Raw genomic sequence first — 25,953 nt, forward strand, 5'->3', positions numbered from 1 at the left:
AACAGAAAGCCACCAGCACCAGTCCATGAAGAGGTGGATGATGCATTCTATGGGGACTACACTTTTGATATAAAAAAAATTAGGAATTGGAATAAACTCTCAGGAAGAAGGAAGCTGCCAGATGAAAATGGGGATTCAAATAAAAATCAGACTGTTATTGGAAATAAAACTCTCAGGAAAAAACAATCACCTGGAAAAATAGCCCAACAAAGTAAATTTATTGTAAAATAATCACTAATTTTGGCATATAAAATTTTGTCCACAATTATGACTGTGTGCATACCTTGATAACACTTTTTCATTGAAGCCCTCATTTTATTTTCAGAGTGCTCTGAAATAATGGAACAGGTATGCCCTAATACATCTATTACTAATGTCACTACAGGAACTGTTTATAACCAGCTTCTTGTTCAAGGAGAAAAAACACTGGAACATGAATTTCCTCATATGGTAAGTCTTAGTTTTTGCTCAAATTTTAAATATTTTGCTCTTCATTTTGACTTAAGATCTCTTTTCAATTTTTGAATGGCAATCAATATTTGTGTATTTTCCATTCTGGTAGAATATCCCATTCAATACTTCATAAGCAATTTATTAAAATGTTTTAGGTTAAATATGAAATATATCCCGGCTATGCTTCACTTATGCCATAGACATGTTTGAAGGATAGCGGCATTGATTGAAAATAATTTGCATTAATCAAATGTGTACATTCGATTTATATCCATATGATGTCATGTCCCTATTTGATCATTTACAGTGGAAGATCTTACCAAAAGGGATGGTGAAATTAATTCCTACCAAAGTATTTTAAACTACAATATAATTTTTCAAAAAAGTTTGTTAACATTAAATTCAATGGCTAATATATTCCTAAAAATTTTAACTATATTTATTTTTCCAATCATGTTAGCTGAAACATCAAAATGGGATCGCATGACTCAGGTTGAAAAATTCACGTATTTGGGCAGTATACAGAACAATAATGGACATGGTAGTAAGGAGTTTTGGAAAATAATTGGGTTAGCAAAATAACAAGTTTATGGATGGTCAAACAGACCCAAAAAATTCCTAGACTCATTCAGGGGTTTCCAGAGTTACAAAATAAAAATTCAGGTCTTTTTTTAGCTTTCTGCTGATATTCATACATCTTTTAAGACTCTCCAGGTAATATATAAGCTATAAGACTCCTTAAAACTGATTGTAATGATAGTATTATAAGTTAATTTCAATTCACTAAATCTACCTTCATATGTTAACATATGTTGGAATTCTGGAGACCTGTACAGCAACCAACAAAGTTAAGCCTTTTGCATGCCATTCATCCTAATACTAGCTATTCAATCAGCTTCTCAGGCACTTTACACCAGGGAAATATAGCCACAAATAGATAAAAGAAGTTTTTTGAATAATTTTTTGTGCAAAATAATTTCATAAGTATTGACTGAATACAGAGTTATATACAACTTAATTCTTTCCCGGTGGTAAAAAAATCTAGGTAAAAATCTCTTAGATTTCTAATCAGGTCAATTTCTTTATTTGCTCTTCCGATATTTCAATGTGTAACTTGCCCATCATCCTCAAGGCTCCAGGAATACAAAGGTGCTATTTCATCAAACTTTGCCAGTTTATTTGAGGGGCCCAGGTTCCTGATTGATACCATGCCTCTTTAGTGAAATCAATATTTGTGAGTTTGGACACATGATTGAAACCAGGATAACAGAACACCATAGACACCTCCATGTCCAGAATCTCCATTTCTGGCCATTAAGGTTAATGACAGGAAATCCATAATAAAATGAAGGAATTTATGTTTATGGAAATGATAACTCTGTCATATGACACAGCTGTAAGGGGGAAAAGAAATTATCAAACTGGCCACATTCCTCTCACAGAAAATCCAAAAAATGGAAGGCCATCACTCATGGATGATGCTGCCACAGTGAAGAAAGTGGAGGCCTTTATCCTATTAGAACAAAGGGCAACTATCTAGATGATCATTCATGAGACTGACCAGTCTTTTCCAGTCACACTGGTGTAACTGCAGTAGTGTCTGGAAAATTATTCACGAAGAACTGCTCATGTCAAAGACACAATTGCATTAGGTTCCACTACTACTGACTCCTTTTCAGAAGCAAACATGGTGCGACCAGCAATCACAGCCACGGCACAACTGGCAATCACAGTGATTTTGCCACATATTTGAAATTTTGTCACATCAACCTTTTTCTTCCAGTCTCACCCCAAGCAATTTTTTCTTATTCCCAGAACTCAAAAAAACCATTGCGTGTTTGAGGTTTGGCGACACAAATGACACAATTCAAGAGGTGGAACAATGGCTTTCAATGCTATCCACAGAGCTCTACCATGATGGCTTTTGTAAGGTCAAGAAACACTGGAAGAAGCATATTACCCTGGATGGTGACTACATAGAGAATTCTTAAGAATATCAAATAAAAATTAAGTTCCTATTTTGAAATTTTTTAGCAAGAGTTAATTTTTACAATAACCCCTTGTACAGCCCATGTTACCCCTTTCCTGAAGACCAGGGGTAACAACACACCACCAGACATGAATCATTGGGAGAAAACAATGATGGCTGAACAATCAGTGGTTACCTGACTTGCTCAACTTTGTATTTTAGCTGGTCAAGTTTGACAGAATGGCACCTTTGGATTCCTGAATCCATGAAAATGATGGGAGAGTAACATGTCGAAATGTTAGAGGAGTAAATGAAGAAATTGACCATGTTGGAAACCTGAGAGATTTAGGCTGAGTATTCGTTCTCCATATTGTCTATTGACTGCTTATTCAAATGTTTCCAGTAAGTATGAGCATATGACAAGATATGTGCAAAAATGTTAGGAACTACAGTTGATTGGCATTAATATTTTGAATTTTCAAGCAGAACCAACGAGTAACATTCAAAACATTATATTTCACCTTGAAGTAGGCATCAGACATTTATATAAGGTTTGTCCCAAAAGTAGTAGGATGAGTCAATTGGAAAAAATGTATTGCCGGAATTGATAGATACACTCAAAAGTCTTCCAAGTAGCACCCTTGTGCTTCCACACACCGCTGCCAATAGATTTTCCTCACCTTGTATACCTTCTGGAAGGTGGCGCCTGGAATGCTACCAAGCTCCCTTGTCACAGCCTGTTGTAACGCTTCCATCGGGCCATGGTGACGTTTTTTCAGCACAGATTTGAGACACAGGAAGAGGAATAAGTCTGGTGGGATATGTCTAAAAAATTTGAATCCTTACTTATATGGTCAAGAAGCTCTTGGCAGATCTGCATTTGAGTGTCCTTTTGTTTGTCCAAGAGTACACATGGCACCAACTTTGCACACACCTTTCTCATGACCATGTTTTCGGTCACAAATCAATGCATGTCACTATAAGGGATGCCAAGTTCGTTAGAAACCATGCAAACAATCTGTGATCCCTGTCCAAGAAAGCCTTCACTCCTGCAAGATTTACGTCACTTTTTGAGGTAGAAGGACGTTCTCAACATTCAGCATTTTCAGCATCTTCTCTATCCTCCCGAAACAACTTATGCCACTCAAAAACACCTGATCTACACATGGCATTATCACTATAAGCTGCCTTGAGCATGTTATGAGTCTCTTTCCCAGTGTTATCCAGCCAGAGGTCCAGGAGGAGGGGATGCTGTCCGTCCATCTGTCTATTTGGGAAAATATAAGTCCTACTAGTTTAGGGACAGACCTTGTACATTAATGGATCGGAGAATGGAAATTAGTTATTATTCACTAATCGCCCATGGAGCATTGTTAATCTCTCTAAAGTTCTAAGAGTGTGATCGATTGCATGCATGTTTAACTTGCAATTACATTTTGTAACAATGGTTGACTTTTGAGGCCAAATTTACCATACTTAATATAAACTGTCCTGTATATCATATAACATATTCATAGGTAGTAGTACTTCTTGCAGTATTTCCAGCTTATACTTGACCATCAATGTTTTTAATCTTTGAACCATTTTAAAGCAGTATAAATCAATGTTAAAATAAAAGGGTATAAACTGAGGTCAGTAAACATCTATTGCATCATTTTAGCTGATCTCGAGAGCTTCACTCCTGCCATAAAAGACAGCATTTTGTGCAGTTCACATTTATGTATGTGCTGGCAGATTACTCCTTTGATAGAAATTTTGTTAATTATTGAAAATTCTTTTTTTTATAAAAATTGATTAGCAAAAACAGATTTTTATGTAGGATTATAAATAATGTAAACATTAACACAATATCTCAAAGCATTTAAACATGGGAGAAATACATTACATATCAGCTCGTAAGAATAGGTTTTATGTCAGTTTGAAGTTTTTATTGTAAAGATTAATGTAGAGAACAATCTGAACCATAAAATTAATGTAAATTCATTCACTGTGTAAGTTTATTTTAGGCACAATGATTCCCTGTTTGTTACTTTAATTATGCATAATTTATGCCAAAATGGTATTTTGTAACAAACTCTTAGTTATTGTAGATTCCATATTATCATCATCTATTCAGGAATTACATGATTTTTTGAGTTAATGAAAAGTTTCATGCTGTACAGTTTGCAAATCAATATATCAAGCTAGATATCAAATGCTTTCATCACCTTGAGCTTCTAAAGTTATCACATTATACTTTTAGATTAATCATTGATTTATGCATTCTCATAGGAATTTGTGCAGTATTATAGGGGAGCACGTAATTTCAATCTTAACCAATGGTATTATTTAGTAGACTCACATCCAAAGATAACTAGCCTGAAAATAACTGTGTAACATCTCTCCTGAGTTTTTTTCCTTCCTCAATATTCAAGCAGTCTACTCTGCCTAAGACTGATTATGCTAGCTGTTAGTCTAATATGTGATAAGTGGGCCCAATACATGAACATGACAGGTTGAAATACTCCCTTGAATGTATTTATTAACATGAGCTACTACCTAACGTAAGAAACACCCTAGTGATAGACATAACAAACTACCTTGTGATAGTAATTTTGTTCTTGTGTCAAGTTCTCCTAATTACTATTCTAAATGATGACATTCATGAATGTCATCACTCAGTTCCCTCCCCTAGTGACTGGAATAATTGGAATTGGATTAATGGACTTTTATTCTGATTCTCTGCAGGCTGCTGTTGGATATGGAGATGTTGACAATATTGTATGGCTATGCGGAGGTTCACTAATCAGTGAAAAATTTATTTTGACTGCTGCTCATTGCCTGTCATCAAGGACATTGTGAGTTGATATTTATTTCTTAAAACAAGTTTTTAAAATTACAATAATATCTTATTTTTAAATTCTTGAAGAGCTGTGTATTATCATGAAACTCATTTCCTCACCTGACCAAATTCCACCTGTTTCTATGACACAAAAAAGGGTAGATCTTCGTTGATCTTTAGTGTGAATAAAAAATCAAGGGAGAGTTCGACAACAATGGCTATATTTATGTCTTTTTCTTATATTTGCCAGCCATGTCCATTGTTGTATACACAGTGAATGAAAAAGAAAAACCTCAAAAGGGATACTTATTTTAAAGTAGACTTTGAAATTTCAGATACATGATTAACAGTACCCATTTTAAGAATTTACAGTATTGTCCCCCAGAAGAGCATCCATCATTGAGTAGGCCATACAGGTAAAATACATGTTGAGTTTAATTTGGAGAAATGAAGACATGGACGGAATTGGAAATTGTGATATTCTAGGGCCTGGATATTCTCCTAATCCTGGGGAAAGAAGAAGAGTGAACTGTGTGCTAGAAGGGGCCAGAGTTGACTGACAATAGTTAGCAGAAGTTAATTTTGGTGAGAAAATCTAGTGCAAAATAGCATTTTGGGGAACTGGAAAGAATGCCAAAGGGAAAAATGCATACATACAAATGTATAAAAATTCTTTAAAATCTAAAAATAATTTGAAAATGGTGAAAATAGAATGAGTATGAAAACCAGGGACATTGAATCACAATCTCTCCCCCTCTCCCTATACAACCCACCTGTGTCAAGAGTACCCAAATGCAATTAATAGAAGGAATTATGGCTATTTTGTCAATCATCCCTGCTGCAATAATAATAATAATAATAATAATAATACTTTATTCATTTTAAAAATGGTACAACCATATTAAATGTCGTCAATCATAATATTACTTAATATATAAACATAAGTTCTTAAATGTGATGAAGATTGTCACAAAAGAATTCATCCAATGAGTAAAGTGGGTGAGCAAGTAACCAGGTATATACCCTATTCTTGAAACTCTGGATACCATCTGATTTCAACTGAGTAGGCAGATAGTTATACAGTCGTATGTTCATATTGTGAAATGTGTTGTAAGTTGATGACAATCTACAATAAGTAGTATTTAGATTCGATTTACCTCTTGTGGAATAGTTATGGAGGTTGGATCTTAATTGGTAAGTTTCTAGATTAACTTTCACATGAATCAGAGCCTTAAAGATATACAAACAAAATACAGTCATGATTCTATACCTAATAAAAAAAGGTTTGCAGGAATCACGTGGTGGTATATTAGCAAGAGAGCGAATAGCTCTCTTTTGCAGTAGCAAAATTTGTTTAACATGAGGGGAATGACCCCATAACTCAACACCATAATTCAAATGACATTGAAAGAAGGCATGGTAAAGTGTTAAACGATACTCATTTGAAATGATAAAGTTGAGCTTTCTTAACATGTAAACAGCTTTACTAAGTTTATTACAGGTCTGACTGATGTGAGTCTCCCAATTAAGTTTTGTATCAATATAAATTCCTAGTATTTTAGCAGTTTCAATATTAGTCGTTTTTGATTTAAGACTGCACACAATATGCTGAGTTTTGTTAGTATTTAATTGTAAATGATTAACATCAAACCATTCCTTAGCCTGTTTTTGGGTAGGGCTAGATCGTAACTTTGCATCTTCTGGATGTTGACACTTTTGTACAAAAGTAGTGTCATCAGCATATAAAACAGATCTAGGTTTCATATTACAGGGCAAATCATTAATCATGATAATGAAAAGTACTGGGCCAAGCACAGAGCCCTGTGGTACACCACATTTTACTTTAAGAGCTGCAGACCGACAGCCATCAAGTTCAACCAATTGGTGGCGATCATCCAAATATGACTTCATTAGTTTCAGTGCAACTCCCTTAATACCATAATATTCTAGCTTTGTTAGTAATATTGAATGATTAACACAGTCGAAGGCCTTACTAAGATCACATAGTGTCACTGAGACTGATTCCTTTTCTTCAAATGCATTAATGACATAATTAACTATGGACTCTACTGCCAAAATTGTAGATTTCCCAGATCGAAAGCCGTACTGGGATTTGGAAAAGAGATTATTTAACTCAAAAAAATTACATATTTGATCTTTCATAATAGCTTCAAAAATTTTACCAAAAACGGGGACTATGGAAATGGGGCGGTAGTTAGCTAAATCATCTTTATCACCTTTCTTTCTTCTCACAATACTTCTATGTATGTAATACTCCTCACACAAAAGGTCAGTTTGGGTTAGTTCAAGTGCCGTAGACCTACAGCACCAAATTCAAAAAAGTCGGAAACAAATGGAGGCACTAAGCAACCCAAACTGACCTTTGGTGCTTGCCAGTGTGATTCAGATGCAGCAGTGTTTTGTGCTTTAAGGTAAAACACAGTGCACTTGCAAGAAAACCTAAAACAAGTGCTAATAATGGTTAAAAGGGAACATGAGAATTTTAGAGGACCCAAACATTACTGATCAACAAAATTATATGAAATTATTGTACTGAATATATGTTTCTTCTATCTTTTAAAGGCCCTTCCACTTTTAAGCTGCAACCTTGCATTCCCATCCTCCAGTCTTCTTGGTCATCACGATATCCCTCTTCAAAGCCTCAATCCTGCATCATGAAGGCTATTTCCACTCTCCATGTTTTCCTAGACCATCCAAATTTACTTCTTCATGGTAGTGATCATTCTAATAGAGTTCTTTCTAATAGCCATCTTTCCTCATCCATTCTTTGAACCTGGTCATACTATTGGAGAGCTTGCCTCTGGATTCTTTGATTAGTTCATATCTATTACTAGTCTAATGGATTAATTTTCCCCTTTCTAACTTGAATATCCTGGCTCCTCACCTGATCCTCTCCATCTCAACAGTTTTTATTTTACTTTTCTTGCGTTCACTCAATGACCAGATCTGTGCCCAATAAGTCTGTAGGCTCTGCACTTCTGAATATAGGATTCTATTCTTTATTTCCAGTAGTGTAAGTTGTTTCAGATGTTCTGGACAAAGCAGAGAGCTTTTTTCCTATCTTAATTGATGCTTGAAACTGCTGGTGTATATCCTTAATAAGTAATGTTCAGTGTGATCCAAAACCAGTCTGTTCCAATGCTGACTAATAGGTACAGAATCATTGGCATTTTCGTTATCCAGAAATATCAAATGAACTCCTTGACCCATAGCATTCATCTTCTTACTTATTTGCCTGAGGGTAAAAATATGATCCATGCAGCATCATCCCATGGTGCACCCTGACTTATTTTCCTTTATCTTCCCTTTGATTTAATGTCCAACCTATAATTTTGAATACTGCTAAAAATTCCACTGATGGATGCCATTATTAATCCCCCTATCTTTCATTATTAAAAGTGGGTAAATATAATAAACTAAATTCCTCCACTATTTCATCTCCTTCAAGAATCTGGTTGAGCATTTTGCAGATGAGCCCTATCAACTGCAAAGGTTTATATTTCCATAATTCTATCACAATTTCCCTTGGTCTCCTAGCATTTTCATTCCATGCCTTCCTAAGTGCCTGTTTCACTTCTACTTCTAAAATGGGCTCAATACCCTGAGTTCGCATAATGTCCCAACAATTTTATTGTAATCCATTCTTTTCTGAACTAATAGTTCTTTGAAATGGATTCCATTGCACTATACACAATGACTGTAAAGCTGGTTCAGGATTGTTCATCATTTTAATGTTTCTTAACATCCAGTATTCTGCAGATCTTCTGTATTCCAGAGAATGACCTATTTTACCACATTCTTTTTCATGCATCCTCCTAAAATTTTTCAACCAGTATTTCGATCTTCATATTGTATGCCTTGTACACAATTAATGTCCAACACTTCTAAAATCCAACCAATGCAATACCGTATCGTCTTTTCTTCCACAACTTCTGATGCTTCCGTGGTCATCCATTCTATTCTTCCTTTATTACTTTCTCCCTTCTTAAAGTTTCATCATCTCCTTCCACAATTGATTACCATATTTCCCAGCCCACAAGATGTACCCTGACTTTTCAGGTCAGAATTTAAGAGAAATACTTGTGTGCCAGAAAAGATCAAATTATTTCGTTATTAAAACTGTTGCTTACCACTGACTCAAAACAGTGATAGTATTGATATTGGAAATAATGGCAACCATTTTCTATTCATGATGCAGGAAAAAATAAGCAGTAGTATTTTTCAAGAGGGCATAGGTTGTAATTTTACCGATATACCCCTGGCCCATAAGATTCATGGTGATTTTAGAGTGTATTTTGAAGTAAAAAAATGCATGTTATGGGTCAAGAAATATGTTACTTCAAGAAACCATATGATTCTTTAGAATTTAGAATTCAAATCCTCATTGTCTGCAGGCAGTCCCCGCATTTTGGTTATGAGACACACTCTTCATTCTTCAGCATGAAGAGATCACTTCCCAGTGGGCAATCAAAAGCAACAAAAGCTTGGGGCAAATTTATTATCTGAACTGTCCATTTACAATATATTATTGGGTTGATGGAACACTCTTGAAGCAAGCCAGGGAATTAACTCAATGGAATGTATCACAATTGGGGTGAGTGGGAAATTTATTTCAGGGTTCATGAAGGAAAGGGAAATATTTTTTCAACTTCTGTAGAATAGGAATCTGGAAGAAACAACTTTTTATGATTTTTCCATGAAATGTGATTTCTATGAAAATTACTTCATCATATAATTAGCCAGAAGCCATGGATTATAGACAAGATGATAAGAAAGATATGGGAAGGATATGGAAGAATGTAAATACAGAGATAGGTAGTAGGAAGTACGAAGAGCTAAATAATAAACTCACGTAGATAACATATAGAGTAAAAGAAGCATGGTGGAAGATACAAGGCAATGTTATGGAAAGTTTACAAAGAAAGGATGAAATTGGTATGCTATAGTAGTAATTTTTGGGGGAGGCAACCAACAGCTAAGGTCATTTGCGTCATTAGGGATGGATGGGAAAGGTGGAAGGGTGGAGGGAAACTTGGCATCGGCTTTAGCCTACTCTTAACCAAAGGCTGCAAGGGGATTACAGTTTAACGTCCCGTCCGACGGAAGACTTACTCACTTATAGTACTCTCCACAAAGTACCTTAAATAGGGATCGAGAGACCAGTGAAAAAGGTCTGCTGCTGCCAGGATTCGAACCTGGGCTTCCTTGATAGGAAACTAGCTCATTAGCCACTTCACACTCCTGATTCCCTTGCATTCGTTCTTTAAGCTAAATTGGTGAAGTGGTGCATGAATCAAGTCGTTTATGTTTAGAAGATCATGGGAGCCTCAAGTCAGTAGTAGAATGTTCCCACTATTAGGCCACCATGCAACCTTGAATTTCTGGAAACAATTGCAACTCAATGGAATTGAATACAAAGATCAGAGTTAAGCCATGTTTTTAAGAAATATTCTCTTGAACCATGCTTTATCATTGCTATGAATTATTCATTTGAGTCAAATGTAATTTAAAAATATGGAAAGTCAAATTGTCAATGTTTCAATATGAGCAAGGTTGAATTAATGTAATTCTAACGTAGCATTATATCAAAAATAGCTATTTTAATTTTGCAAAATCTCCTGAATGACCTGATATGAAGGTATTAAACTTGTATGTTTTGCCTATTAAAAAGACTTTCAAAGGAAAGAAAATGTATTAAAATATTTTTTTCTGAAGAAGAAAAGAAATGACCTGAAAGCTTTAGGGGCTCATATTAATTGACTCTTACCATAAACACAGTAATCAACCAAAAGGTCGGTTTGGTAGGTGATGGTAGAGTTCACCCTAAAACTAAGCCTGAGGGCATGTAAAATTCACACATCAGGGTAGGGGGGCCAGTTTCTTTCCATGTGCCAGTTATGGTTTCCCAGGAAGATCTGGTACCAAAAAATCACATAGCTTGGGTGGAGCTGTCGGTGCCCAGACACTTTCCCGGGAGTCGAACCTGGGCCCCTCCGGGCAGCAGCCCAATGCTATACCCCCTGGATTACCTCGACCTGCTATTAAAGGGCATTGCATATAAAATGAATTTTCCAATAAAACTTAGTCGGTGCACTTAAATAAATAATATCCTATATCCAGCAAATTTTTATGACAAAAATTCATTTAAAATGACATTTGGTGTTGAAATCATCTATATAATGCAAAGAGCGCAATTCTTGTGAAGATTACCTTTCAAGAAGGCCTTAGAATTTAGAAGTGGCTCCGCCATTTTCTGGTGTGAGATATTGATTATTCTAGATGCCAACTTTAAAAAAACTCATAGAAGAGATTATTAGAATCCACTTAAATAATATTAAAATGTTTTTGTTAAATGAATGTGTGAAGGAAGTTGTTGGGTTAATGATTATTGATTTCATCATATATGTTCAGAAAAAAATAAAATTTTGTGGAAAAGATTTGTTATGTAATACAAAGGGAATTTGATCAAAATATTTTATGACAATCAACATTTTATATGTTAAATTAATTTCTTTCTAATGTATCTGACATAGTTAATTTAGATAATGTTGCCATATTATTATTCCCTTCAGCAGATGCCATGGAAAATACATGTTTTTCAAAATGATAAATTTAATACTCATCCCCTATACTGAAAAAAGCTCAGTCTTATAGGTACTTATTAAATAATGATAAATACCTTGGGTAATTTCACTAACATGGATAAGTAACATTTTCTTTAGCTAAAAAGATTCTAATTACTTTTTTATGTATGTTTATATGTGGTATTGCCCAGGGGACCAGCTCAATGGGTCCATTTGGGTGCAGAGAGATTGCAAGACAGTCTTAGAGGTGGGACTCTAGCAGCTATGTCCGGTCAGACTCACCCAGTTGTTCGTCGAATTCGTCATCCTGATTATAGACCTCCTTCCAAGTATAACGACATTGCCCTGTTGGAACTTGGACCAGCTAACGGGGATGCAAGTTTGCCCACCATGAGTACTTCAATTTATCCAGCTTGTCTGCATGTAGATGAAGATGAGTCCATTTCCAGGGCAACTGCTACAGGCTGGGGTAGAGTTGGACTAGGTTAGCTAAACTAATTACTTCTTAATGGTAGACTTAAACATTATATTTAATTAAATATGAAATTCTAATTTTTCCATGGTTCAATATGTTATATATGAAGTGTGATTGTTAAAAATAGAACACAGTGGTTCATATGGTATTGTGCAGACACTAAACTATAGAATATAGAAAAGGTTCAGGGGTGGATTTTGCATATATTACGCTATTATTCTTTTTTCTTCCATTAGTGGAGGAAAGGTGGAAAAGGTTTTATGGTGAAAAGTTTTTTAAAGTTATTTCATATCTTGAAAATAATTATATTTAAAAGGCAAATTAGATCTATGCCCATATAAATTTTTATTTTATTATTTTTATTATTAGGTAATCTATCGTTTATGGTAGGTTTTTTGATGGACATAATTACTAATTAAATAATTTGTGACCCCTAACAAAACACAACATCCTACTCTACATCAAAATTGTTATTTAATGAACAGCATTGTAGTCAGACCATAAGCCAATAATTTCATCTTATTTTCATTCTAATTATTTCATGGCAATTCCTCAGTCTGTCTCACAGTAAATTAATAATATTTACTCCTGGAGCAGTTTCCTGATTATTAAATTATATTGAATGAAACAGGACCTTTGAAATGTTGGTATGAATTTAATTAACTAGTACATATAAGAATTAATATGCTAATTTTACAGCGTAGGTATAGCCATTGTAATTGTAATCTATTTTAGATAGGTAATCATTTACTACTTAAGTTTATTTGAGGCAAAATAATCATGAAATGGTTTATTCTCTTACTTTAGGTGAGGATTTGAGTCCTGACCTCCTAAAGGTTGAATTGAATGTAATAGACCAGTCTACGTGCAATAAATCATATGAAGTTGAAATATCAACTACATCCTGGTTAGATAAAGGTATTGACTCATCACTGATATGTGCTGGAGAGCCAGGAGGAGTCAAGGATACCTGTCTTGTATGTATTTGGTTTTTATCATTTCTATGAAATTCAGTTACATGGGATATAGTGCTCACAAATATATAAATCCTAATGAATAAAAATATGTTTCTATGTATATATCTGTGTGTGTGTGTGTGTGTATATATATATATATATATATATATATATATATATATATATATATATTGCACACGCACATACATATACAACCGCACACACAATGCGCGCGACTTCGGGTTGGTGGCTTCGTTCAAGTGACCGATCGAGTTTCGATTTCATGCATTCGGATTTCCGTCGCCACACATCTCAAGAGCAGGTACCCATCTCTGTCATCCTTGTCTTATGTTTCCTTGTTGGTGATGCGTTGAAGCGGTGCACGGCGACACACGCTGCGGTGAAAACGCAATGCAAAACCGGATGCATGAAAACGTAGCCTAATGCATGCTTAAATTTTGATTCCGCGGGCAGCGGGACCGCTAACCGAACGATGCGGCTCATACGATGAGCCCTCGGAACATACCGCTCTCTCTCGTAGCCACGAGATAATTCATGCTACTTACAGCATCAGGCGGTGTCTTGCTGGCGACATTGGACCCAGAAGATGCCGCGGTCTTAGGACAGTGCTCGTGCTAGCATCTTAACTTAAACAGTGGATGATTGCTAATTTTAAATACTGAGGCACTATTTATATTGTTTAAAATTTTATTTCTATTAATTTTTCTGTACAAATTAGTGGGGAAATGATTCACTGGCTTGCTATAAGTGTATGCTACTGTTGTAATCGATTGTCAGAGGAGCAGGCCAAGCGGTGACATTATAATACGAGGGTCATCCGGAAAGTAGTACCCGTTCGTGAAATAAAGACACAAAAGTAAATATTAACAAACATAAAAAATTTTATTTGAAAGAGGATACTTTAAACTATTTCTCAACATAATCTCCAAGCAAATTAAGGCATTTGTCATAACGTGTGACAAGTTTCTGTATTCCTGCTGCATAGTCCTTCGCCGCCAGCTCATTGAGATACGCGAGGGACCCATCTTGCACAAATTTTTGCATAATGCAGATGGTGTTTAACAATTTCATGAACAATTGTTCGAGAAACATTGGGAAAATGCTCACAGATGTCATCAATTGTGACGCGCCGATCGTTCCTCACGAATTCGTCAACTGAGCTCACCAGTTGGTCTGTAATGACAGACGGTCTCTCCGAACGCTCATCGTCGTGTGTGTTCCCCCTCCCCATGTTGAAGTTGCGACACCACCGCCGAACAGACGACTCGTCCATTACATTGTCTCCATACACCTCCTTTAATTGGCGATGAATATCACATGGGCGAACGTTTCTTGCATTGAGGAATTTAATCACTGCCCTCACTTCACAACTGGCGGCATTCTCAATTTTTTTAAACATTGTAAACAATCACAGAAACAACACAGGCAATGCTAGCGTCACGCAACTTGGCTCAGAGAAGGCAGACAAGCCACTGAAGCTATCTGACCTCGTCCAGCGGCTACTCGCGTCGTCAGCACTTCATGCGGCACGAACGGGTACTACTTTCCGGATGACCCTCGTATTTCTTTTTTCCATAGTCTTTTCTCCGCTTGACGACGAGACAGTTCCCCACTCAAAAGCTAAATCTTTTCAAGCTCAATATTTTCTAAATATTTCCCCTTACTCAACTCCCAAAGTACGAGTATTCTCAGTGTCCATAACTCTCGCCTCGAGGAGCACTGAATTTCCTCTTAGAAGGAAGGGCATTGGCTTCGTTGAGATATTTAATTATTGGTACACCAGATAACGATGCAATTTGGCTATATTCTAGTAATTCTAACCATTGGTAATATTAATATCTAAGATAGTTATAATGGAACACTTATCTGTGTAGATGGACACTCGAACAAGAACTTCAACGTTCAAGTTTCATTGAAGGGAGATACACAATGGGAAGGTGATCCATCATGAGAAAAATCTTCCCTTCTTTCTCACTGTTGATTTTGCCTTCCACTTCATTAATGTCGGAATACAACTACTCCTGTCCTACGAGAAATGATCAAGTATTAAAGACAAAGACTAAGGATGGAGTCGTGAATATTCAGGGTAGCCGCTCATTATCGGGATTTCAACTCCTTCACATTTTCACTAATGACTTAAGCCTCCAGTTCTCGGCAGATTTTCTTTCGTTAATACGCCGGTGTGTCGTGATATCCGGAACGATAGGTAGCACAGTTAGTTAATTACGTTAGCCTAGGAGCAGTATTCACAGTATTTACACTAAAATCGTAGAATACATGAAAAACATGATTATAAAGGATAAAAAACAAATTTAACACAGAATGACATATCAACGTGTGTGATGATTCCACAAATATCTCGTAATGACTGATACAATGGAATAATCGCAGGAAAGTACATAGGTACGATTACAACTCTCTGTATCCTGTACGGGTTCTTTGACGCTACGTACTTGGCGGGAAGCCTTGCCTCTACCGCTCTCTGGTTCGATATGGCCGCATCCCGTAATTTCCCGGACGCATTCTCCGATTTATGCAGATCGTAGTACTATGGGGGAAATGAATAATTGAGGTTTTCTCCCGTTGCTTCCTCTATAGTGTTTTCATGTGACACCGATACTCATTTTGGAGTCAGATGCCTTTGCAACCGCCTCATCGGGAAGAGATTCTGAGCGGCCTACCTTTCGTCTGAATCCTACCTTTCGAACTATATGGCACTCGTGATCCTATCAAGAGTAACTGACACCCCCCGCCAGAATAGCTTCAGAGGTTATTAGAACGCACAAGTCCTCCCGCCTCATCAAAGTTTTTTGCTATTTTTTGCCCAAATACCTTTCAAACTTTCAGAATGGACTTTCTTTCTATCATGCGGCAAAGATTCTTTCGCCTTCCTGCGGTTCTTTACTTGGCTCGTCTTCTAAACCCAGTGACCAAAGGGCAGAAAAGGCTAAATTTTCCCTATATATTTTAAGTTAATCGACGTATCAAAGTTTTGACGAGCCTTTTCTTAACATCGGTACTCCTAGTCTCTGTCATCAACTCCCTCCTCCTTGTGAAAGCCTCTTTGAATAGTGCTTCTACGTTGACCATTTTAGTCCAAAACACTTCCAAGATACGTAAACTGTTCTACCTGCTCTAGTTTTTGCCCTCCGATTTAAATGTTAAGCTTAGCCTTTATCTTTCTTGAAACTCGCATAACCTATATTTTATAAATATTGATTCTCATCTCATATCTATCGCACTGAATTTCCTATTCACTCAGCAATGCTTGCAACCCATTGGCTGACTGGCAAACTTGGTCATCAGCAAACCTAACTGATTTTACGAATTCCCCGCTGACTTTCATTCCTACCTCCAATTCTTCCCATGCGTCTTCAACCATTTCCTCTGCATACAGGTTGAACAGCAACGGTGATAATAGACAACCCTGCCTTACACTTCTTCCTAACATTACCCATCTGGACTCCCCGTTCCCCATTCGCTTGTGATTCGCTGACCTGCGCAGTCTGAGACATGTACAGGTTGCGGATTAGTCTCCTGTCCCTCCAATCTATTCCTATTTTCTGCTGTATACTCATTAGTTTTTCCCAATTCACTCTCTCAAACGCCTTTTCGAAATATACGAAACAGGTAGATACGTCCTGATTGTATTCTATATTCCTCTCCATTACTGATCTCATTACTGCAGTGGCATCGCGCGTGCCTCTCCCCTTCCTGAACCCAAATATCATCCCCCAAGTAATCATTTAACCTACCCTCTATCTTTTCGTTGATGATACTGAAAACAACTTTAGCTTCGTGGGATATCAAACTTAATGTTCTGTAACCCTCACATGATGTAGTCTTTACCTTTTTCGGAATAGGAACTAACACTGATCTCACAAAGTCTTCCGGCCAGATTCCTTCCCCCTAGATGCTACGAATCAGTCCATATAGCCTTTTCCTCCCACATTTTCCTAAACCTTTTAGTAGTTCCGCAGGAATGTTATCCAGCCCCACGGCCTTATTTAGCTTCATCTCCCTTCATGCCCTTCCTATCTCATCGTCGAGTATGCCTGGACGTAAGCTATCCTCATCTACGTCATATTCCCTCTCTATGTCTAACCTTGTTGGCCTAAGTTATTTACTACACAGTTCTTCTATTCTTCCTGCCATCTCTCTCAGATATTTTCTGTCTCCACTATTATCTTACCCAAGTTATCTCTAAGTGTTAAAATTGATCTTACCTTCTTACTTCCCTTTAGTGTTTTAACCTTCTTGTACGTATAGCGTACCAATTTCTCCCTTCCTCTGCAAACTTTCCATATCCTCGCACTATCCCACTTAGGCTTTATTTGTTAATAATCTCAATTTCTTATTTAACTCTTTTTCCTTATTCTGTCCAACTCTGTGTTTACATTCTTCCATTTACTCTTCTCATCTATTTTTCTAATCATACTATCCGTGATCCTAGTCTTTTTCCGATTAACAGTTCCTATCGTACAGTTTCTTTTGCGGCTTCCGATATCCATTTTTTGATATATTTTATTTTCCCTCGATAGTATTCAGCTCTTTTCCCTCATCCATGATTTTCTTCATATCCTGCTGATGCTCATTCCTTGTTAATCCAGTTAATGCTTCTGCATTCCATTTCCTAGCCCACCGCCCCTGCCTCATCTTTTTGAACCGGACGCTACACTAAATAACAACAAAATTGTGATCAGTCCGCATCCGTTCCCGGAAAGCTGTGCGAATTGATCACACCGTTCCTAAATATTTTCCTAACCGTTGAATAATCTAATTGATACCGTTCTTAGTCACCTGGCATTTTTCATGTGTACCTACGCCTTTTGTGGCGTCGAAACCAATTGTTGGCGATGGCTACTCCTTGTCTCCTACAGAACTCAATTGCTTTCTCCCCGCGGTAATTTCTCGTACCTAAACCGTAGCCCCCCACCTTATCACCATGTATTTCTTGGCATTGTCGCATTCTTATCCCCCATCACTATCAAATATTTCCCTAAGGAACACATATAATTATGTCCTCTTACTGATTATATATCCTACCGACTTCCTTCTCCTAATGATTGCTGGTGGCATGCATACCTGAACAATGACTAAGTTCGTCGATTCTGCTTTTATCACTTCCAGTAATATTCTATCCGTTGATTGCTCTATGTTGACTACGCTTCTTCCTACCTTTTTATTCAATATTTTGGCAATTCCTCGTTGGCTCTCGTCTCCTTCCTGTATTACCCTATAACCATCACTCCAGTAATCCCCGCTATCCTTCCATCTCACCTCGCATTGACCTAAAATATCTATATTTTCTCTTTCCATCTCACGCTTTATGCTCTCTTATTTTCCTGGCCTCAAAGTTGTTCTAACATCCCAAGTGCCTATTCTAACTAATTCGGTCTTCTTCCCAATGTTCGGAAATCGGTTAACGTAACACCAGCATCTAAAAATAAAGACAAGGAGGAACCTAGCAATTACAGGCCTGTTTCTCTCACATCAAAATCATGGAACATCTAGTAGCTAGTTTGATCGCGAGACACCTCGATAGTCAGCAGTTATTGATGAAAAATCGTCACGGTCTCCGAAAAGGTGGGTCCTGCGATACAGAATTTGCGCTTTTTGTTCATGATACCCTTTGTCCGAGAGAGAGTAATGTTCCAGTAGATGCGGTTTTCCTAGATTTTTAAGAAAGCTTTTGACGAATTTCATCATAGTAAGTAGTACAGATAGATTTAAGATGCCATTTTTCACGAACGATAAGGTATCAGAATAACGTTGTCCGACCGAGGTAGGGGTAAAAATATTCGGGTCTAAATTTGTCTGGATTTTATTCACCCCCTGCTACACACCCTGGCGGTGGCTATCTGGGTTCTCAAATCAATAACTAATAAATTATCTCACGAAAACGTTTTTAATCTTGAATTTATTGCCCTGTTATACCTAATTCTTATCATTCCGTTAATTCAGCGACTCAATGTTAATTTTATTTCAATTTACTTAAAATTCAGAAATTAGCCCTTGTAGTCTGGTTGATTTTATTATCTTTAATGTCCGTAAAGTATCAGCCTGTACTTTCTCATATCGGAGTGCATATCTACATATTTTCTTATGTATTTGTTTGTTTTTCGGTGTGTTTTTGACCTAAGGTTTCGTGGTAATTTTTTCTATATTTCTTTTGGATTTCCTCAGTGTTTTTATTATTATTCAAAATTAGTATTTCGACTTCATACTGGCATTCTGGTTTCATTTATGTGTTTTAGTGTTTTGTTTTAGAATTGTATCTTTGCTATAGACCCTTTTTTGAGTCTTTTGACGAATTACATTGGTCTTCAGCGGGATAGATTCTTGTCCTTTCGCCTAAATATTTAAAATGGGGGAATCCTTCAGATTTACTTCAGGTCAGATATGGTTTCTAAAAATATTATGCTAATTTATGGCAGGTCATGTAGGCCATTCAATTTTGCTTGCGTCATTCTTGGATTACCTTGGACGTAAATAAAACGTCGTGGGGAAAATCCATCTAGTTGTCTTGTTCCTATTTTAATTTCGAAGGTTCCTAAATTTCGTGCATGCATTTTTCTTTGGATTTTTTTTAACCTGGATCCAGTCTGATATTTCCAAGTATTTTCGGATGTAATCTTTGTTTCTTTAAAATTTGGAAGAAAGAATCGCAATGAATTGAGTTATAATATTAATGTTTTATTATTGTTCTGTAGTAAAGCAACCTAGATTTTAATCACAATATTAAATATACAAACGTGTTTCACGAAGTAAGAAGTGTAATGACTTGTTCGGGCATTTTTTGGTGGTTATTGTATTTAGAATTTGTTTGGAGCATGATCTCCGTGCCAATGCATTCAAATGACCTTCTGGAAAGCAATTATTCATTCTCGCACTGTAATTTAGCTGAATTTGCGTGGAAAGAAAAAAACAATCGGAAAATATTTTTTACAATTAAGGAAAAACTTATTTGTGAACCGCACGCGTTATCGTAATGGGTATATATTCCGATTCCCTCAGTTTTACCTTTATGAGCCGAGCGATAATTATGCGCTCGTTTCAGATAGCGAGCATTGCGTGGGACGAGCCGTTATCATAAACGCTTGGAACCTCTATGTTGGTTGGCCAGTCAATTCCGAACGAGATGATGTAATTAAGTATTATTTAAATAAATAAATTCCGCGAAAAGAGTCAACGACCTTGATATTTTTCACGTTATTGGCACCGATGCCCCCGAATATTTTCAGCCTAGTTTTCACTGCGTAAAGTATGTAGATATTAATAAATATGAACACGGTAAGATTTTCTGGCGTCCGTACCATTGCACTGTCACCTAACCCGGCATCTAAAATAGAAACTAGAAATAAATTTTAGGAATTAAAAAGGAGAATATATTTGGTCAGATCATATGCTATAATGGAGCTAACTGCTTTGCCAAGGTTGTTCGAATAAATGCAGGCAATGGTTCACTAAGGCTAACAACCACCATAAAAATCTCGAATGTTGGTGAAGTTTTGTGAGAACAGAGCTTCCCTCGAACTATGTGTGGAATTAACGTATTCATGGAAGGAAATGGTGAGTACATGCTAAAGAAAGAATGAATTCAGACCAATTAAGTCTCTAAAATTTGTTGCCCATATCGAATGGATAGTACTTTTTCCGGAATGATTTTCATGAACTCTTGGAAAGTGAGTTTTTCCTTAATGCTTTCCACATTCAAGTCTTCTGTATATAGAACTGTCAAAATTCAAAACCAAGATGTGCCAGGTCTCATCGGACGGACTCCGTGGAATCTTGGACCATGGATCTTTCGACATTAAATACAAGTGTGTGTATTGGCGCTTCAGAACACAGTTTTACTCATGCAGCTCCATCTACTGATTCATTGAGAAGCTATAGCAGCATTTGTTTTGTATCAGAAGTCGTTTGCTTTTCCGTGTATACAAACAACAATGTCCGCGACAATCGTTCATCCCGCCAGCTGTGAAGTGCGTCGTGTCATACCATTCTAGCATGCAAAAAGATTGTCGGCTGCTGAAATTCATCAGGAGTTATGGCTAGCTTATGGACCTACAGTTATGAGTGAAGGACAGGTTAGACAATGGTGCCGTGATTTTAAAAATGGACGAGCAAATGTCCATGATGAAGAGCGAAGTGGCAGGCCCAGTGTAATGACCAATGAAATTGTTTCACAAGTGGAACAAAAACGACATAAATTCCACACGTAGTTCGAGGGAAGCTCTATTCTCTCAAAATTGCACCAACATAGAAAACACGTAAAAGGTCACTCACATGGCAGGCAGTCTATGATGTTACCTAATATAATTTATATATTATTATGAGAGTAAAATAATATAGTAGTTTATAAATTGCCTATATATAGCTAATGGTAAGAATGATTCAGCTGTTGTTCACCTATTCTAAACAAGTGCTAATTAAGTATTTTTGACTAAATATAATGAACTGTACTTAAAAATGCATGGGCCAAGAAAAGAAATCACGCAGCTTTAAATAATTTGTGCCCTAATAAAATAGCTTTGATTCACATCTAGTATTATTTGGCTGGCATTCATTTTTATAACTAATATTCTTCTGCCATTACTGATCCATATCATATCCTTCATTGAGTCATTAACAGAGTTGCCAATTAAATATATGGAACAAATTACCTAGAAGTGTACCCTTCTGTAGCTATAAAGTTGGTTGCATACTTTTTCCAGAAAATGTATATCGTCAACTGTTTATAATTTATTTTTTGTTAATTTTTATTTTAAAGTTAACTGTTGTTGTAAAGTGTTTGTTAACATTCCTAAAACATTGTATTCAAATGAAACAAGTCTCCTAAAAAGTTCTGATTGGAATTGTATCTTATATTTCTAACAGGGTGATTCAGGTGGTCCATTACAGTATCTCACAGCGGATTCTTGCGTGCATAAAATACTTGCAGTCACATCTTTTGGGAAAGTTTGTGGCCTTGGAAATGCTCCTGGTGCTTACACACGTGTCCCATATTTTATTTCATGGATTGAAAATATTGTTTGGCCCACAAAATAGGTAATTCAATATGTATTTTAATTGTATCTAACATTATGTAGTTAAGCTGAATCTTTTATTATTGTATTGTCCACTCATTGTCCGTAAATAACTACTTATACGTGACCTAATTGTGTTTATGATGTTCGCGGTTACTATTTTTGCATGCCATGAGCTTTGAGATGTGATAACTATTTGGATGGAAAAGGTATAATGGAATTCTCCAAAGTCAGTTGTTTCAACAAGAAGGCGAAGGATGCATATGTGACATGGTTAAGGTTGTACTGTAAAATTGTATAATATGGTCCACAATGGAAAAATATCAATAAAGCTTTACTTGCATTATCCACGCTCCATGTTCAACACTAAGTCTGAGTAAACAATTATCATCTGAGAAGAAAATGAACAGGGTGTTGCAATTATCCCTCAAGGTTCCTTAAGTGTAATTAAAGGTTAGCGAAAGCTGGTGGTTCTTAGAATGTGTCTCAGAAGACTTAATGCTTAAGCCAGGAAATGCCAGGGCGAATATTTAATGCCTTCAGAAAGAGAGTATATATATTTGCACTTCTGTGAGGTCAGCACCGCACAACAGTATCAACAGCCAGAATATTTATTGCTTAATCCTATAATTTGAATTAAACCAAGAAATATAATCTAGATGTAATAACATGCATCCCAAAGTATTGTCTCATTTTCGTGTACAAAAATGACTTCGTAGATAAAATTTCAGGCAAAATAATTATTTGAGAGTAGTATCAGCGAGTGAAAACATTTCTTCACTGGCCTAATGTATTTTCCATCCAAAACATGAGAGAAATTTATTCGCATAAATCCTTTTACAATAATTTAATGTAACATTCTTAGTTTGATGAATTATATTTTTAAGGTGCAATTGTCATTGATTTTAATTCAGTTTTGCATCAGTGGCTGCCGTTGGAAGTTGAAATGTGTTCAGTTCTCCGACGACTGCTTTCGACGGCGAAAAGCTCGGGGGATCGAGATGGTGAGGGGGCTAACGTACGGCGGGGACTTCCCACCCAGAGGGCGCGGGTTCAAATCCCGGCGGTGTTGAATATTTTTCAGAGGTATCTCGATCCCTACTTGAAGTGCTTTGTAGAGGGCACTTGGAGTGAGTACGCCGTCCGTCGGATATGACGTTAAGCTGTGGACCCCTTGGCGCCTTTCGTAAAGAGTAAGCTAATGCCGACGCCGGGTTCCTCTCCACCCTTCATCCTTTCCTGTCCATCCCCTATGGCGCAAATGACCTCAGCTGTCGGTCGCCTCCCCTAAATACTACTACTACTACGAAAAGCTCTTTTGACGAAGGCGTTCGCTTTGGGAAAATGAAATTGTCATACAGATATATGTAGGTCTGAACAACTTGGAGGATGAGGAACACACTTTCTAATGATTTTCGAGAGATAATCGCGATTTCGCGGTTTGATTCACGGAACCCGCGGCGCACAACCCCACACAATGATCAACGTTCCTGTTACCAACGTGCGGGTCGGTCTTCTTTCCATACGCATTATCGTTACATCGGTGAATTTTCAATCTATGAAGAATACTGAATGATAAACCCGCTTCATAGGAGGAACTTCGTAGAACTAGTTTAAACTGCAGCCAGGGCTTGGCCTACTGTCAATGACGCAATGGGCGAGGGTTAAAGGAGGTGCCTTCTCCATCGGCAGGACTTTAGGGGAGGTGTGGTCATCTCATCATTGGCAATATCGATTATCGGAAAATATATCGCCTTTCTTGCGGTATGAACATGAAATAACATGTCATACCATTATACCTAGGAGACTAAGAACTCAACGTTGGTATACGTGTATATACCTGTACCAGTATATACGTCTCAAACGGCTTCGTGCCAATCTCATTTATTTATTTTAGTTATTTATTTTAGTTCTCTGCATGCTACCGCTAGGGTATGTGGCAGGGGGTTAATACACACCGGACTAATTTTAATCCCAATAGGACCCTACCCCGGTCGGACAATGCTATTCTGATCATTGGTGGAAATAATGGCATCTTAAATCTGTTCTACTCCTAATCTCTCTAATTTTATTGACATGATCTCTCCTACCGTAGTACGATGGGGGTAATAATATATTTTCAACGTCACTGCTAAAGAGACGTCTTTCCAATTTATGCGACCTTCGCTATAACCTTCGCTCTTGCGTCAGCTTTTGCCGTCTCATAAATTTATTGAATTGTGCATCCTTGTTTGATAGTGAACTGGTTTGGCACTATCAACATAGCCCTATCATTGACTGTTGCCCAGGAGTAATAGGCTTTGGAGATTGTGTGAGAGCTTCGAACCGTAAAAATGGGCGGAAACCATAACCGACCCTCGGTATCTCTGCATTAACCCAAAAAGGTAAACGACGATTTCGTCACAAGAGCTTCGCCCGGGACCAAAAAGCTTATTGAATGACAGTCACAGGAAACAAAGGAAGCCCTTTTGACCCGGCGTAATTTTAGAGCAAACACCTAGTAGTAGTATTTAGCAGAGGCGACCGACAGCTGAGGTCATTTGCGCCATAGGGGATGGATGGGAAAGGATGAAGGGTGGAGAGAAACCGAGCGTCGGCATTAGCCTACTCTTATCGAAAGGCGCCAAGGGGTCTGCCCTCTCAAAGTGCTCTCCACAAAGCAACTCAAGTAGGAATCGGGATACCACTGAAAAATATCTACTGCCTCCGAGATTCGAACCTGGGCCCTCTCGGTGGGAAGCCAGTAGGTTAGCCACCGCACCGTCCCGATCCCCATAAACCTCATTGGCCCGAGTACCACGGGGGACTCTCTACACCCTTGTATTTAACCCTCGTAGAAAGCATTAGAAGGGGGAAAAGTACCAAGGTACAAAATTCTACCGGTTGGTGCCCAATTTCTTTGGAACCCCTGGGCCCGTCTTTGAAAGATGGCGAGGAGGCCGTCTACTTGAAGAACCGAATAAATCCATACTAAATTCGTGGGCCGATTCTGTATTGAACCAACTGTGCCATCTTCGCTTTAAGTACATCAAAGGCATGATATGAAGCAGAAAAGGAAGTTCACCATGTTCCCTTAATAAGCGGAGAATGTATCGAGTTCATGAGTCTTATGGCTTTGAGTGTCCGAAGACAGTTTTTAAGAGCAGACTAGAGTGACTGAGAAGAAGCAGATGATATTAAGGATCCTACTACAACTGCAAGAAAATTCGGAATTGCTTGAATTTATTAATATATAATTTGTAAGCATGCATTATATATATATGGATATTACGAGGGCGGTCCCATTAGTACCCGGCCTGACCTAGAGATAGCGGTAGTTGTTTAAAAAGTTAACTGTATTAGATAGTACACAATCCATAAAGCATATTTTTTAAGTTTAAAGACGCCACGTTGTTTATTATTTGTGTGGTATCCATCAATAGTGAACGTTTCCAGTGACTTTGTGAAAATGGAGAAAATTGGTCATCGTTATGTGATACAATACTTTAATTTGAAAGGCATCAGCCCAGGCAATATAAAAACTGAACTCGATTCTACTCTAGGTGAGTCTGCTCCTTCGTTTACAACAGTCAAATATTGGGTAGCAGAGTTTAAACGAGGTCGTACGAGCTGTCAAGACGAGCA

At 37.3% G+C, this 25,953-nt stretch overlaps 1 protein-coding gene across 1 annotated transcript; it reads left to right on the plus strand.

Annotated features, from left to right (window-relative positions):
• Nucleotides 1-393: 393 nt before the first annotated feature.
• Nucleotides 394-22,351, plus strand: LOC139688085 (serine protease snk-like; the record flags this gene model as incomplete). Its single annotated transcript, XM_071585509.1, has 5 exons — nucleotides 394-450; nucleotides 5,150-5,259; nucleotides 12,040-12,332; nucleotides 13,131-13,300; nucleotides 22,181-22,351. Coding segments are annotated over 5 exons (801 nt in total), but the record flags the coding sequence as incomplete, so codon positions are not given.
• Between the last annotated feature and the right edge of the window lie 3,602 nt (nucleotides 22,352-25,953).

This window comes from Hetaerina americana, unplaced genomic scaffold (assembly GCF_022747635.1).
Source record: "Hetaerina americana unplaced genomic scaffold, ioHetAmer1.1.p SCAF_2, whole genome shotgun sequence".
Lineage (NCBI taxonomy): Eukaryota > Metazoa > Arthropoda > Insecta > Odonata > Calopterygidae > Hetaerina > Hetaerina americana.